The sequence below is a fragment of the Hydra vulgaris genome, chromosome 03 (genome assembly GCF_038396675.1).
Source record: "Hydra vulgaris chromosome 03, alternate assembly HydraT2T_AEP".
Classification (NCBI taxonomy): domain Eukaryota; kingdom Metazoa; phylum Cnidaria; class Hydrozoa; order Anthoathecata; family Hydridae; genus Hydra; species Hydra vulgaris.
Window position 1 is genome coordinate 11336660 of NC_088922.1, and position 14068 is coordinate 11350727.

Here is a 14068-nt window from a genome sequence, read left to right on the forward strand (position 1 = left end):
CTAACGCCTGAAATAAATAATATATATATAACAAGTTAAACAGATGATATAACTTGTTTATTCATCTTTAAAAGCTTTTGGCGTTCGTTCATTTATTCTCTTTTTTGATTTTTTATTAAGATTGCAAATTTTAGTAAAAAAGGGTTTTTTGTTTTTTTTAATTTTTTTTTATTTTTGTAACTTTTAGTGACTATAACGCGTAAGTTTATTTTAATAAAGAATTTTCTATAATATGTTTAATACTCTCAACATATTATACAACGTAAAAATATAATATATTATAGAATTTTTAAACAACGCTTAAAAGGATGCAATGAAAAAGACCATAGCTTTCACGATTACCTTTTCGTTTATTACTAAATGTAAACTAAAATCGCATGATGCGAGTAACGCGAATAACGCGAGTTTTAAGTAACGTAAGTAACGTGAGTTTATGGTTATAAAGTATAATTTTTAAAAATTTTAATAATATGAAGCTCTTATTAAATTTTATTAAATAATCAGGAAAAAAAAAGTATTCCTGGTTTTATAATTCTGTAAATACTAAAATCTATTAATATTAGTTCTGTTAACTCTAATACTGTTAATACTAATTATTTATGCATGAACAAATGACATTAAAATATTTCAAAAGTTTATAGAATTTCTATAAACTTTTGAAATCTTTTATCTATCTCTGTTAATTTCTATAGAAATTCCAATTAAACTTTTTTTTTTAACTTTTTTTCCATAGAAAAAAAGTTTTATAGCAATTTCTATAGAAATTTATAGACATTATGGAAATTTATCTAAAATTTCTATAGGCCATATGTTTCAAAAGTTTATAGAAATTTTATAGAACTTTTTTTACTGGGGTGGCTAGGTTCCCTCACACCCCCAATTAAGAGGGGGCTCCAGCGAATTTAGTGGGGCTAATTGTAAATTTGGGACTTTTTTTTTTTTTTTCAGTAACACCTAATAGAAAATTTTTAAAGATTTTGGGGCCCTCATAATAGGTTCTCAGAATAGTAATCACACACACACACACACACACACACACACACACACACACACACACACACACACACACACACACACACACACACACACACATAATTTTATCAATGTAAATAAATAAATTCATTAAGTTATAAATATATTTAATACAAAACCGAATAAATGTTACAAGATAAATAGTTAGACAGTTTTTTAGTTTAAAAAATAATATAAAAAATTCTGTTTCATATAAATTTTTTTTTTTCAAAATTTTTTTCAAAATAAATATCTTTAGTTAATAATATAATAAAAAGTTTTAAATAAATTTGTAATTTACATAATTGTAAAAGTTTGAACTTTATTAATTGTTAAACATTAAAAATGTTTTTTAAACTTTTTAATCCTCAAAATTAAAATTAAAAATTCAAAGAGAAAAAGTACCAGAATAAATTTAAGCAATTACTTTAAAAAATAATTTGTACAAATTTTACGAGAGCAATATATACAGTACTTATATATACACTTCTTTGTATTAAAAAAGCCTCTAGTTGTGTTTAGTCGCGATAATTGTTGTTGTATATTGGATTTTCTTCGGTATTGTTAAAAGTCGTTATAATACTGCGTCCTCGCAAATCTGAAATAAATGGCATAAGAAAGAATTGTTTATTAATTTAAGGTTTACGCAGAATAGTTTTATATTTAATTCTCATAATAAATAACTTTATATTATTTTCTAACTATAGTTATGTTGTAATCAATATAAGTTAGAGAATTACATACTGTAATCGTAATTATATTGATTACGACATTTTTCATTGACGAGGCATGGTTTTAAACCATATCGTCATATAGCATAGAAGTTATTGCAATTGTTGTTGTTTTGAATTGAAAACCATTATGGAATTGAAAACCATCATGCTGCCTTATCCTTACAAAGTAAAACAATAACTTTTTTTTATTGTTTGTGCTTCAAGTACTAAAAAAATTTACTTTTTTTTTAGTACTTGAAACCTGTTTTTAGCTTGAAAGACACTAGGTAGTTTTGCAGCTTACATTGCTTCTCTGCAGAGATTAATTTAAAAAAGAAAAGTTGGTGAATTATTATAACAGTTTAGTCGAAGAGAAGTTTTAGATCATTTTTACTATTTTTCTAATTCAATTATTTGTTCTAAGTAATTCAAATAATTATGATCAATATTATACATCCAACAATCCAACAATTTGATTTTGACCTTTCCATTTTTATACGCCCTTTTTACGCAGGGTATATAAAACTAGAATAATAAAATATTTGTATTTTATCGTGTTTTTGTTTCAATGTATTTCAGCGTATCTACTCAATAAAAAAGTGTTACAAAATCGAAAATCTAGTACACAATTCAAGATTAAGGAAAGTTTAACAAAATATTCAAATCACTTCAAGTTCGATTATTTTGTTAAAAAAGTAGTACTTGAAATATTCAATTCATTTCTGAACAAACAACTGTAGACAAATGACATTTTAGCTAGTTAAGGCTAATTTTGTAAAAATAATATTTTGTAACAAGCTTTAGTATAAATTCAAAATACTATCAACCTTAGTGCTTAGGTGTTATAAACTACGCCAAAATAACCAGAGTATAACTAAATTTAACTAAATACTAATGTTTTCTAGACAATACTTTAAATGCTTTTTTGTTTTTTTTTATCTAGATTCTAAATCAGTATGGCAAACCGCAAAATACCAAAACAAAATTCGATTCAAACACTTATAGAAAGTATCTTTAGGATGTTTTAGTTTATCTATAAAAAAATTTCTTACTTAAGCTACCTTCAGCAGGATATCTTCTTAAAAGCAAAGGGTAAGATTCAATTTTACCACTTTGAGGGTGAAAGTATGACAGTGGCCTAGGAATTTGTCCTCTCTTTTGTAGCATTTCTCTGGCAGCTTCTTTCTGGTTTTCTGATATAGAGTTTTCATCTTGGGCGTTTTGATAGTTTTCGCTTTGTGGATTGTTAGGTGCCATATAATTTTCAAGATTTTTTGGAGCTTCATCGGAATTTCGACTAAATTGTTGAAATTGGGTTTGAAATCCATCATCACCGATTGGAGTACTTGTAAGATGATCTATATCGTTGTTCATTATTTGTGATTTAATTAGATTATACTCCTGGTCATTGTTTGTTGGGGTGTTTCTTTCTTGATCACTTGTTTGAAATTTGTTGTTATCATCAGGTTGATAATTTTCATTTGATTGTGTAAACATTTGTCCAGTTGAACCTTCATTCTTTGTTTGATATAAGTTTTGAGTCGGGGTGTTTAATTCTAACTGTTCTGGATATTGTATTCTTGATCGTTTTAAGTTATAGTTTTTAAGGTTATTTTTTTCCTGATCTTCTTTATTTGAAATTTCGGACTTTTTTTGCTTAAAGTAAAAGTTTCCCCCATATCTGGGGTCTTGCATCATTCCATTTTGGTTTTTTTTAAAACTCGAGTAAATTGGGATAAAATTATTTCCACCACGATTATCTGCCGAAAAAAAAAACTTATTGTCTAGTATTTAATGCAATAGAAGTAACACACACACACACACACACACACACACACACACACACACACACACACACACACACACACACACACACACACAGAATTCAGTTATTATAAGATATTACATTAAATACAGATACATTAAAGAACATTTTTACAAAATTAAAAACTATGAGATTTTTTAACACTACACACTCAAATAAAAGTCTTACTATTCCATTTTTGTGCAAAAAAGGTATTTGTTACTGGTGCCTTTTGATTTTCCGCAATGAGCTGTTTGCGATTGAACGTATTTTGTTTAGCTGTAATATGCTCTCTTGTTACTAAAGTTTAGATTAAAAATAAAATAAAATAAAAATACAAACTTTGTGGTGAAAAAGAGGGGAAAATAAAATCTCACAACTTCCTTCCGCTGGTCTCATTCTTAAAACTAACGGGAAGGAATCAACGTGAGCAACAGGTAATGGTATTCCAGATTTCTTGAAAATATCATTTGATACTTTTTTGTAAACATGCCCTAAAAACATATTAGATAAGTTTAGGTTAATATATATAAAATATATAAATAAAAGTAAATATAATTTAACATTATAAAACATTCAAGAAAGCGAATTACTATGCATAGTTAATAGAGTAATTCTTAGTAAATAGAGCAATTATCTACATCCATCATATATGATGCATGTGGAAAATTGTCGAAAAAAAAATTTAAGAAAAAATTTCATCAAATCACATTATTTATTTGTAAAATAAAAAGCAATTTCTAATAAAATTTCAAACATACTTTGATGATTTTACTCATAAATATCCAACTATATTTTCAATAAATGTATTACTTCAATATATTAAATTAAAAGATAACTAAAAAGATTTAAACCAAATAAATGATTGTAAATTATCATTCCTGTACTTTAGTTTTCGCATACAGTTTAAAAAAGCTGTTAAAAGAGATGAAAAATACTTTTGTGCTTAATAAACTGATAAATAAAAAAATTCGTAAATAATAATCACTATGAAATTTCAATCAAGTCTTTCAGTATACTGGTTTTATTTAGTGTTAATTTTGTGCTTTATTTAGTATTTTTTTTTTTTTTTGGCTCCTTTCTGTAATGCAGCCAAACACAATTTTTATTATATAGTGGCCCACTAAGCGGCAATTTGCCGACTGCTTGAAATAATTTTTCTGAGAAAATTATTACAAGCGTATAAGAAGTTAATAAAGAAATGTTTGCGTGCAATTATAAAGACCTTCAATCATAAAGAATTTTTAACCTTTTAATAAAAGCCTTATTACTTCCTTTTATAATATTTTCCAAAACTTGGATTGTTTCTTTATCTAAACTCAGTCGATCTCAAAGTTTTTAAAAAATTTTCAAAATTTTTGTTAAAAATGAGTAATGCGAATTTTTTTGTTAAAAAAATGTTTAAAAAAGAGTTTTTTTTTGTCAGGAAATAAAAATACGGTTATAATATTGCCGTCAAATTCTGCAATCGCACGAAAAGTAATTTTCCCCCATTAAAAAATAAAAAATATTTTGCATATTTTATGATTTATCTTGGTCAGATATTTTTTTAAGAATGGTTTCCAATAATTGTAGAAATATTATTGAACAGTCGTGCGGCTTTGTTGTACAACATTTGTTGCATAAATTGATTTGATTATACTTCCGCAACATTTTTTTTTAAAACATAAATTTTGTTGTACAACTGCAGTTAAGTTAAAAAATATTTCCATTATAAAACAAAGTTATTGCGCAACTGTTATATGACATTTATAGAAGTATAGGAAACTCAGCTTTAGATCAAAGGCAAAACATAGAAAGTATACAGCGATTATTACAAAGTAAGTACTTAGTAGGAATTCCTACTAAGTACTTACTTTGTACTTAAATTTGTATGAATACTTAGGTAAGCTCTCTTATCAGACCTCTATTCCGACGGTCTCCTTTAAGTCCGCAAACATGAAAAAGATTAATCTTTCAGTTCAAGACAACCTGCCCAAACCCAAAGGGGTCATCCAGAAAGGATGTCACGCTAAGTTTGACTAATGGCAAGAAGTAGAAGAATTTTGGCTCTCGTGCGCAGAGATTTTTGAAGTAGTATAGCGCCTTATGCTGAAAGAAATTCTCCGCGGAAGAGGGCCAATAAACTTCTACTTCTGGTTAGTATTTAAATTCTGAATGACGTCCTTTATGGACGATCGCAAACCCTCAGTCAATATATGCACACTCACTGTTCCTATGGCTAAATAAATCAATCTATGCATGTATTCAGCAATGCATCTATCCCTATAAATCTGTATATCCCTATAAATTTGTGCGGCCGTGGCGCAGTGGTTAAAGCGCTTGCCTTATAAGCAGAAGATCCAGGTTCGAAACGAGCTCTGGACATACCTTCGCGTCACGGTAAGGAAGGAGGCGTGAACCTCCTGGTTAAATGCACTTCCGCGGTGCTCTGTGACAAGACCGTTAGGTCTTCTTGGGTCACCTAAAAAAAAAATTGAAAAAAAAAAAAAATTATAATAAAAAAAATTTGCCTACCCTGAAAATCGCGGTTTTCGGACGTCAAGGATGTCAACGTCAGAATTAAGGTTTGAAATGAGAGACAACCGAATACTTAATAAGTACTTAAATTTGAAGACAATATCGAAATTTTCTTCAAATTTACATATCTAATAAATTTTTTTTGGTAATAAGTAAATTTATTGCAAAATATATATGTATAATATATATAAGTTTTGATATGTATGTGTGTGTGTATATATATATATATATATATATATATATATATATATATATATATATATATATATATATATATATATATATATATATATATATATATATGTATATATATATATATATATGTATATATATATATATTTATATATGTATATATATGTATATATATATATATATATATATATATATATATATATATATATATATATATATATATATATATACATATATATGATTAACAAATATGATTTAACAAAAGTATATTTTATTGAGAACAATTTTGTTAAATCACGATACGGAGTACATTTGCAACCGATCAAATGCATACTGCTACAGGTGCTGTAAATTATAATTCACATTAAAAAAATTATTTTTAAACGAAACAGATTGCTACTTTTAATTGCAAAGAGCCAATTAACTTATTTAACTTTCTCATATGCTGTAAAAGATGATTCACATAGCAAGTTATGTAAAATAAGTTTTGCAACCTCTGCAAAGCATAGTTTTGTTTTTTTCAAAATACATTTTTCAGCAAAAATATATAGATCAGGGTGAAGGAAGTTTTTCGCATCCACACATTTAGTCTCAATTATTTTTTAAATAACTTCTATTACAATAATAGAAGTTATTGAAATTAATGTGAAGCAAATTTTCATAAAAATAATCTTTACTACAATTATAAAGTTTATAGGAAACAATTTTTAATAAATTGCTGATAAAAATAATATTAATGACAATTATTAACTTTTTGGAAACAGTTTTGATGCCAAAATTTTTTTTAGATTTTTTTATTACGTTAGCACAGGGAAAAATCAAAAATTTGGTTCAGCGGTGTGGTTGTAAAATTATACGAAACATTACGTTCACGAACTCTTAACTAGATTCAAATTCTGTATATTTTTTTTATTCTTAGAGACTGTTCAAATAATACGTGACACTTTTTTGCCGTTTTTATAAACCATCCTACGCGACATTTTGAAGAACCACCACCCCCTACCCACCCTGTACGACGTGACTAAGACAAAAAAAATTTGTATAAATTTATATTGTAATTGTTTATGTTTTTAAAAAAATACAATTGATGAATTTCTGTCTAAAAACTAAATTTGTTCCCAAATCGGACTTTGACCTTCAAGTATTAGAGTACCATGTTCTTCAATAATTTTCGAAGGCCGGTTGAGGTCAGAGGTATCAACATCGTCTTGATCATACCACTCAATTTTTTCTTTGTCCGAATTTAAAAAGACACACATGAGTTCAGAAAGACGTTGAGCAACTAGACAATGCGGTTTAACTTTTTGAATCTTATTCGAATATTCAAGACTTGAGCAAACTTTTTTGTGTTGTTTCATTGATTTGATAGTGGCAAAATATAAACTGCAATTAGTACAAATTCTTTTTAGTAAGAAGTTTTGAATACTTGGCAGGAGTAGTCGTATGGTAATCCATTGGAATACTTTTTTGTAACTGTTGTGGGCAAAATTATTTTGCAAAGTGATGAGTTTAAAAAGAGGCATGCAAAGTTGTTATTTGTGTTATTGCATTCAAAACCATCTTCTCTTTGGAACAATAAAGTTGGTGGTGGAAGAAAACCTGTTGGAATCAGATGAAACAGTGAGTTGCGACAATGACTATAACAGTTTTGATCATTACATTTTAGAATTTGAAGGAAGTTCTGACATGTTTAAAATCCCACTCTGCTTCAAAAAGTTTTAATTTTACACATTTTTCACTGTTTGATTTTATGTACTCGGCTTTAGTTTCAAATCCATCAATGACTGTGCTAGACCAAGTTTGTGCAAGAACTTTACCAGCTTCAGAAAAATTTGCCTTCTCCATAACTTTGTCTGTTGTTTCTCCACTTGAATTAAGATGGCTTCCAAAATGATCAAATCAGAGTATCATTCTTGCTAGGTCATCGCTTAGCGGAGCCATTCTACTCTATACCCTGTTAAAGGCACTTCTGCCAGGAGCATTAGTGGCCACAAACATTCCATCAAGGCCAAGCTCTTTCATAATAAGCCTTGGCACATATAATTGTTTTTTCTTATCTCGGATTTTCATCTGGCCCACCATTAATAGTTATAATCATGACCGGTTCGCTAACTCTATCTTCAGTAAATAAGCTGCTGTTAAATGCAGGATAATTTTAAATGCAGATGTTTATTCTTTTTATGTCTTTTAAGTGACTAAGTGCTGTTGATGAATCATGTTTTGCACTTCTGATGGCTATGTATGTTGGTCCAGAATATGTGACTGCTTGTTTTTCCATGCAATCTTTTTTGATTCCAATGGCTGCAATTACAGAAGGTATAAGTTTGTGCTGAGGAACAATTACAAAATCATGATCAGCTAAAGTAACCTTGTACTCCATATGCAACATCATTGTTGCTTATTTGTTTGCTGCTATCAATCCAATAGACACCTCGAGTGAAACGTCACTTCTTTAGGAAGAAGTAACGTTTCACTCCGAGGATGATAAACCCAAGACTGCCGCTAGTTCTTTAAGGGCACTAATAGATGATTTGGAAAATTTTGTGTCTGCATGATATTTATGCTTAAAATTTTGCGCTCTTAATAAACAAACAGGTACAGTTTCAACATATCGTTTTTCTTCTGGGCTCAATGATCTTCTTGGAAGTAATCTTAAGTGATCTCCTGATCTGAAGAGATTGCAACCATACTTTTTCAATTTTTCAACCAAATCATTTAATGTTTTTTACAGTTCGAACAATTTCAGTTCTTCTCCTATCATCAGAAGCAGACCCTTTCATGGAAATATCTACAATTGCTTTTATTGAACAGACTAGTGGTGGGCTTTTTGATACTGAATTCTTAATTATGCTCAATTTTTTTCTAATATCTGGATCTAAAGCTTCTATTGCTTTTTTTCTTTTTATTCTGGTTGCTGTTTGACGTTCAGTGACTTTTTGACAAAGGTCAAGATCTCGGTTTTTTCTACCAAAAGTTTTTGCTTTTGCCCAAGTATTTGGTAGTCTTCTTGTGATAACAAGTTGCATCCCCTCCCCCATGTGATATCTGGTGACACTTTACAATACCCCCCAACCCCCCTAATACTGTCACCTATTATTTGAACAACTCCTTATAGTAGCAATTTGAACACAAAAAAGTTCCGACGTTAAATATGTTTAACCTTTCTTTATAACAACTCTTTTTTTCAAATTTAAAAAATAATGCAGTCAATCTGGAAAGATATTGAAATTTTGGCATTAGTGTTTGTTCTGTTTTATCATTAAATATTTACGTTTTCTCAGCCGGTTTAAGATGCTTTGCATTCTTTATTGTCTAAGTTGGATTGTGATTTTGTTAGAGAAATACTTTAAATATTTTTGTCTATGTTCTTGTATTTTAATTCTTTAAGTTTTCTGTACACAATCTTATCATGACAAGAAACACTTCTCATTGGAGCATAAGGGATAAATACAAATATTGAGTACTTTCATTTCAATAAAAAGTGGTTTGGAATGAGTGTATCGATCTGCAAAATTTATTAAACGGATCGCGTGTTTCTGACGGCGATAAAGGCATTTTAACATACTTTTTTCAGTGCTTCCCCATGCAGCATTAGCATAATTTAAATAACTATGAATTAAAGAGTAGTAAAGTTGAGTTAGATTTTTTTTAAATAAATATGTTCTGGTTTTGTATAAAATTCCAATATTTTAAGAAATTTTTGAACTAATATAGCCGATATGAGTTTTCCATGTGATGTTTTCATCAAGAAAAACATCTAAGAACTTTCTTAGACTATGTCTTTTTATTTCAACATTATCAATAAAAATTTTACGCAAATTTCGGGGTAAATAAGCTTTTTTAGAGACTGGGTGGAAAAGAACCCAATTTGTTTTTTTAATGTTAAGAATTAGTTTGTTGCATTTAAACCATTTGGATATAGTTTTAAGTTCATCATTCATAATATAGAAGAGTTTGTAAATGTTATTATCAGAAAAGAATAAGTTAGTGTCATCAGCAAACATGATACTCATTAAATTCGAGGCTTTATTTAGATCGTTTATATAAATCAAGAACAATAGTGGTCCCAAAATGGAACCTTGTGAACGCCACATAAAATATTTAGAAATTTATTTGGATGATCATTATTGCTGAAAACAAATTGTTTACAGTTGGATAAATAACTTTTGAACCATTTTATAAATTTGCAATTTGTTGTATAATATTTTAACTTTTGTAGTAAAATTTCATGATCAACAGTATCGAATGCTTTTGAAAGGTCGATGAAAACGCCTATGTGCCATGTATATTTAGACTTTTCAAAAGAATTAGAGATTTCACGTGCAAATTGGATAACTGCATGTTCTGTGGAATTATTTCTTTTAAAGCCGAATTGATAGTTGTATAAAAAATTATTAGAATGAAGATAATTGTATAATCTATTGTACGTAATACGTTCTAGTATTTTTGAAAATGTGAAGAGGACAGAGATAGAGCGATAATTACTGATATTCTTTGACAACCTTCTTTTAAAATTGGAGTAACCTTAGCAATTTTTAGTTGTTCAAGAAAAACTCCTTGGCGTATAGATGCTCCATTGACCTTAAATAGAATATCTTTTAAGTATTCAAAACATTCTATGACTATATTACCGTTTATGTCATCTACTCCGGTTGATTTATTTTTTGTAAGAGTTTTGAAAGTTTTTTCAAACTCTTGAAAAGATAGTTCAGAAGATAATTCGTTGGAACTAGTGCAATTATTCACTTGTACTAAAAAATCTCTAGATGTAGCAAAAATGTTTCAAAAAAGTTATCGTAAATTTTGTCTGCATTATCATTAAAGTTAATATGCTTCCAGTGTAGGAGTGATAATTAGTTTTTAAATTGTTTTATATTGGTTTCCTTAAAAGTGCGTACTTTAATTTAATTTTATTTTATCATATTTTCAGAGTTTAATTTAGGCAACAAAAATATTGGAAAATGATCAGATATATCCGATTTTAGGATACCTGTTTGGATATCATTGTCGGATATATCTGTTGTAATGATATTATCAATCAAATACGCTGAGTTTTTTTGTTACTCTTGTTGGACGATTTATCAAGAGAATTGCTCCAGTTTCGAAAAAAGAATCGTAAAAGTTTTTAATTTTTTTATCTTCATTGTATAGAAAACAATTCATATGTAGGTCCCCAATAATGAGAATCTTTTTTTTTCTTCTTTATTACCTTTTTTAAAAATACTTTGTTCAAAAAAAATGCTCAAGTTCTCACTCACGCCGTTAGGTGGTCGATAACAACAGCTTAATAATAAGTTTTTTGATTCGTTGTTTATAATTTCAATAGTTAAAATTTCTTTATCGCTATCAGATATACTTTAATCATTCCTAACATTGTTTTCATTTACATATATAAGAACTCCTCCGCCACGTTTATTTACTTGCCTTTGGAGAGAAATTTAAAATGAGGAATATAAAAGTTTAAAGTATTATTTAAATTATTTAAAATCCACGTTTCAGTCAAACAAATTATATTAAAACAATTTTTTGTTTCCTCTAACAAATTGAGAAGTTTTTCAAAATTATTATTAAGGGTTCGAAGGTTAACGTGGAAAATTCTAATTTTATTTAAATTTCTGTCGCAAACTTTTTTAAAAAGAAACCCTTCTAATTCGCTTGGATGTGAGCAATCCGTAAGCGTGTCGCGGAAAAAATTTACATCGGGTTTTATATTTTCATTGTTTATTTCAGAAAAGTTGAAACTTATGGATTCAAAATCACTAGTCCCAGCCATTTTTATCTTTTATTTCTTTTTATTTTTAAGTGGCATTTATTTTTAAAAAAATTTCTTTTTAAAACGTAATGTTTGGGTTTCTAAATTCCCTGCAAAAAATTTTATAACAGCATACTTGCCTTCACTACGTAGTCTTTTTACTTCCTACAAAATCGCATTAAATCGCACTCAACTTTGCCATAAAAGTTAAGTCACAATAAACCGCCTAACGATTCGCTCCATAAAAATGACAGCATCGCGATTATTCGGTGTAGTTAAGGCAATTTACAAATTACTCTTATTCTTTTATTTGGAATTAGCATGGTTTCATCAGCGTATTATGTCCAAACAAGAGCTTTAAATGGTATTATTTTTTTTGCTTTAGATTTTTTTAATATCTAAAAAAATATTTTTTTTATATACTTTTAAAACCTTTCACTACCCGTAATAGTGAATCTAAAGAACACCATTTTGGAGTCTTTAGATTGATTCCGTTCATCAGCCTTAACATGAATTTTGTTTAAATCTTTTGAAAAAGTTCCTTAATTTACTATTGATCCTAGATCTAATCGGTTCTGACGCAATTAACTATATATAGTTGTTAAAACACAATATTTCTATCAATTTTCACAAAAAATACTAGAAATACGACCTAGAAAGAGCTTATATTTAAGAAAAATTGCCAATAAACAATCAGATTGTCAATAAAATATCAGATCATGTTGGTAAATTATAATGTTCATCTTAACTAAAAAACGTATTTATTTAAAATCTTATTAAAATTTGGACAAGCAATTGCAATTATAAGAAGATTTTTTGAAAAAAAAAAAGAATCTTCGGTCTGGGCTTTTTCGTTATAAACATTTATATTTTGATACCGCAAAGTTTATCATTTTAATTTTTTTTGTCTTTTCATAATTCACCTAATCATTTAACCGAAATACGTCGTAGTCAAAAAAATATCATACAGACGCTATAATACTATGAAATTGCCTTAACTACACCGAGTACCTAACTAAATATGGCATTTGTGAGCGCCCCCGATTTCTTTTCTAATTATCGCAAATTACCGCATTGCCGAAATTTATCAATTGTAATAACTATAGTAATATATTTATATAAGTATGTGGAGTTTTAACAAAAAAAAAGCGGTTCTGAAACAAAATAGATCACGGTGTCACTCTTTTAAGCACTTATTGTAGAAAGCTGTTACATACGCTTTCAGTAGTTTCTGCGAAGATTTTCGGAAAGCCGTTTCCTGAGCAAATTTAAAAATATTATCGAAATTATAAATATTTGCAACAGCTGAGCAGTTCTTTAAACGTAAACAAAATATGAATGGATACTTTAAAAAAAATATTATCGCGGAAGCAAAATATTAAAGGCATATATAGAGTAACTACCAAAAAAAACAAAAACTTTTTCTCAAAATTTACACAAATACCTGTAATAAATTGCGCAGTTAGAAAGGTACTTTTTAATTATAGCTATAAATTATTTTTAATTTTTTCTTTAAATAGGTAAATAACTAATTAAACAGTTTTGTTGTAAACACATGATGATAGAAACAAGAAACTAATAGCTTAAATTTTGCAGCTAAGAGTAAATTTTTTTCTGGCTCGAATACTGCTTTCCTCCAATAGCAAACAAGCCGAGAAAACAATCGCTGATATCGCGTTGTGCAAGAGTGTTAATTAATGATGGAAATTGCCTGGTAATTGCATGTGAATATATATATATATATATATATATATATATATATATATATATATATATATATATATATATATATATATATATATATATATATATATATATATATATATAAAAATATAATATATGTATATATATATATATATATATTAAGTATATTAACTACAAGTATTGTACGTCTAGGTAAGCAGGTCTGGACAATCGTCCATGAAAAAAATCCTTCACCTCATAATTAATATACAGTTATCTGCTTTTGCTCACGCATGCAGACGCGAATATATTTTTTTCAGACTCATTTGGTTGCTAACTGTATAAGTTAGTTAACTAAAATTATTATTGTTTTTATTTTTTTAAGTTTAATAA

At 28.0% G+C, this 14068-nt stretch overlaps 1 protein-coding gene across 4 annotated transcripts in view; it reads right to left on the reverse strand.

Annotated features, from left to right (window-relative positions):
• Nucleotides 1-1118: 1118 nt before the first annotated feature.
• The window catches only part of LOC101237889 (AP2/ERF domain-containing protein PFD0985w), a 37351-nt gene continuing 24401 nt past the window's right edge, over nt 1119-14068 (reverse strand). For 3 of the 4 annotated variants that reach the window (XM_065792329.1, XM_065792330.1, XM_065792331.1), the window contains 4 exons: nt 3906-4022; nt 3718-3828; nt 2777-3484; nt 1119-1609 (listed from right to left, as the gene is read on the reverse strand). In XM_065792329.1, the coding sequence (XP_065648401.1) occupies nt 1530-1609; nt 2777-3484; nt 3718-3828; nt 3906-4022 (1016 nt within the window). In that variant the 3' untranslated portion in view covers nt 1119-1529. The remainder of the gene's footprint in view (nt 1610-2776; nt 3485-3717; nt 3829-3905; nt 4023-14068) is intronic. The other variant, XM_065792332.1, reaches the window with a different exon arrangement.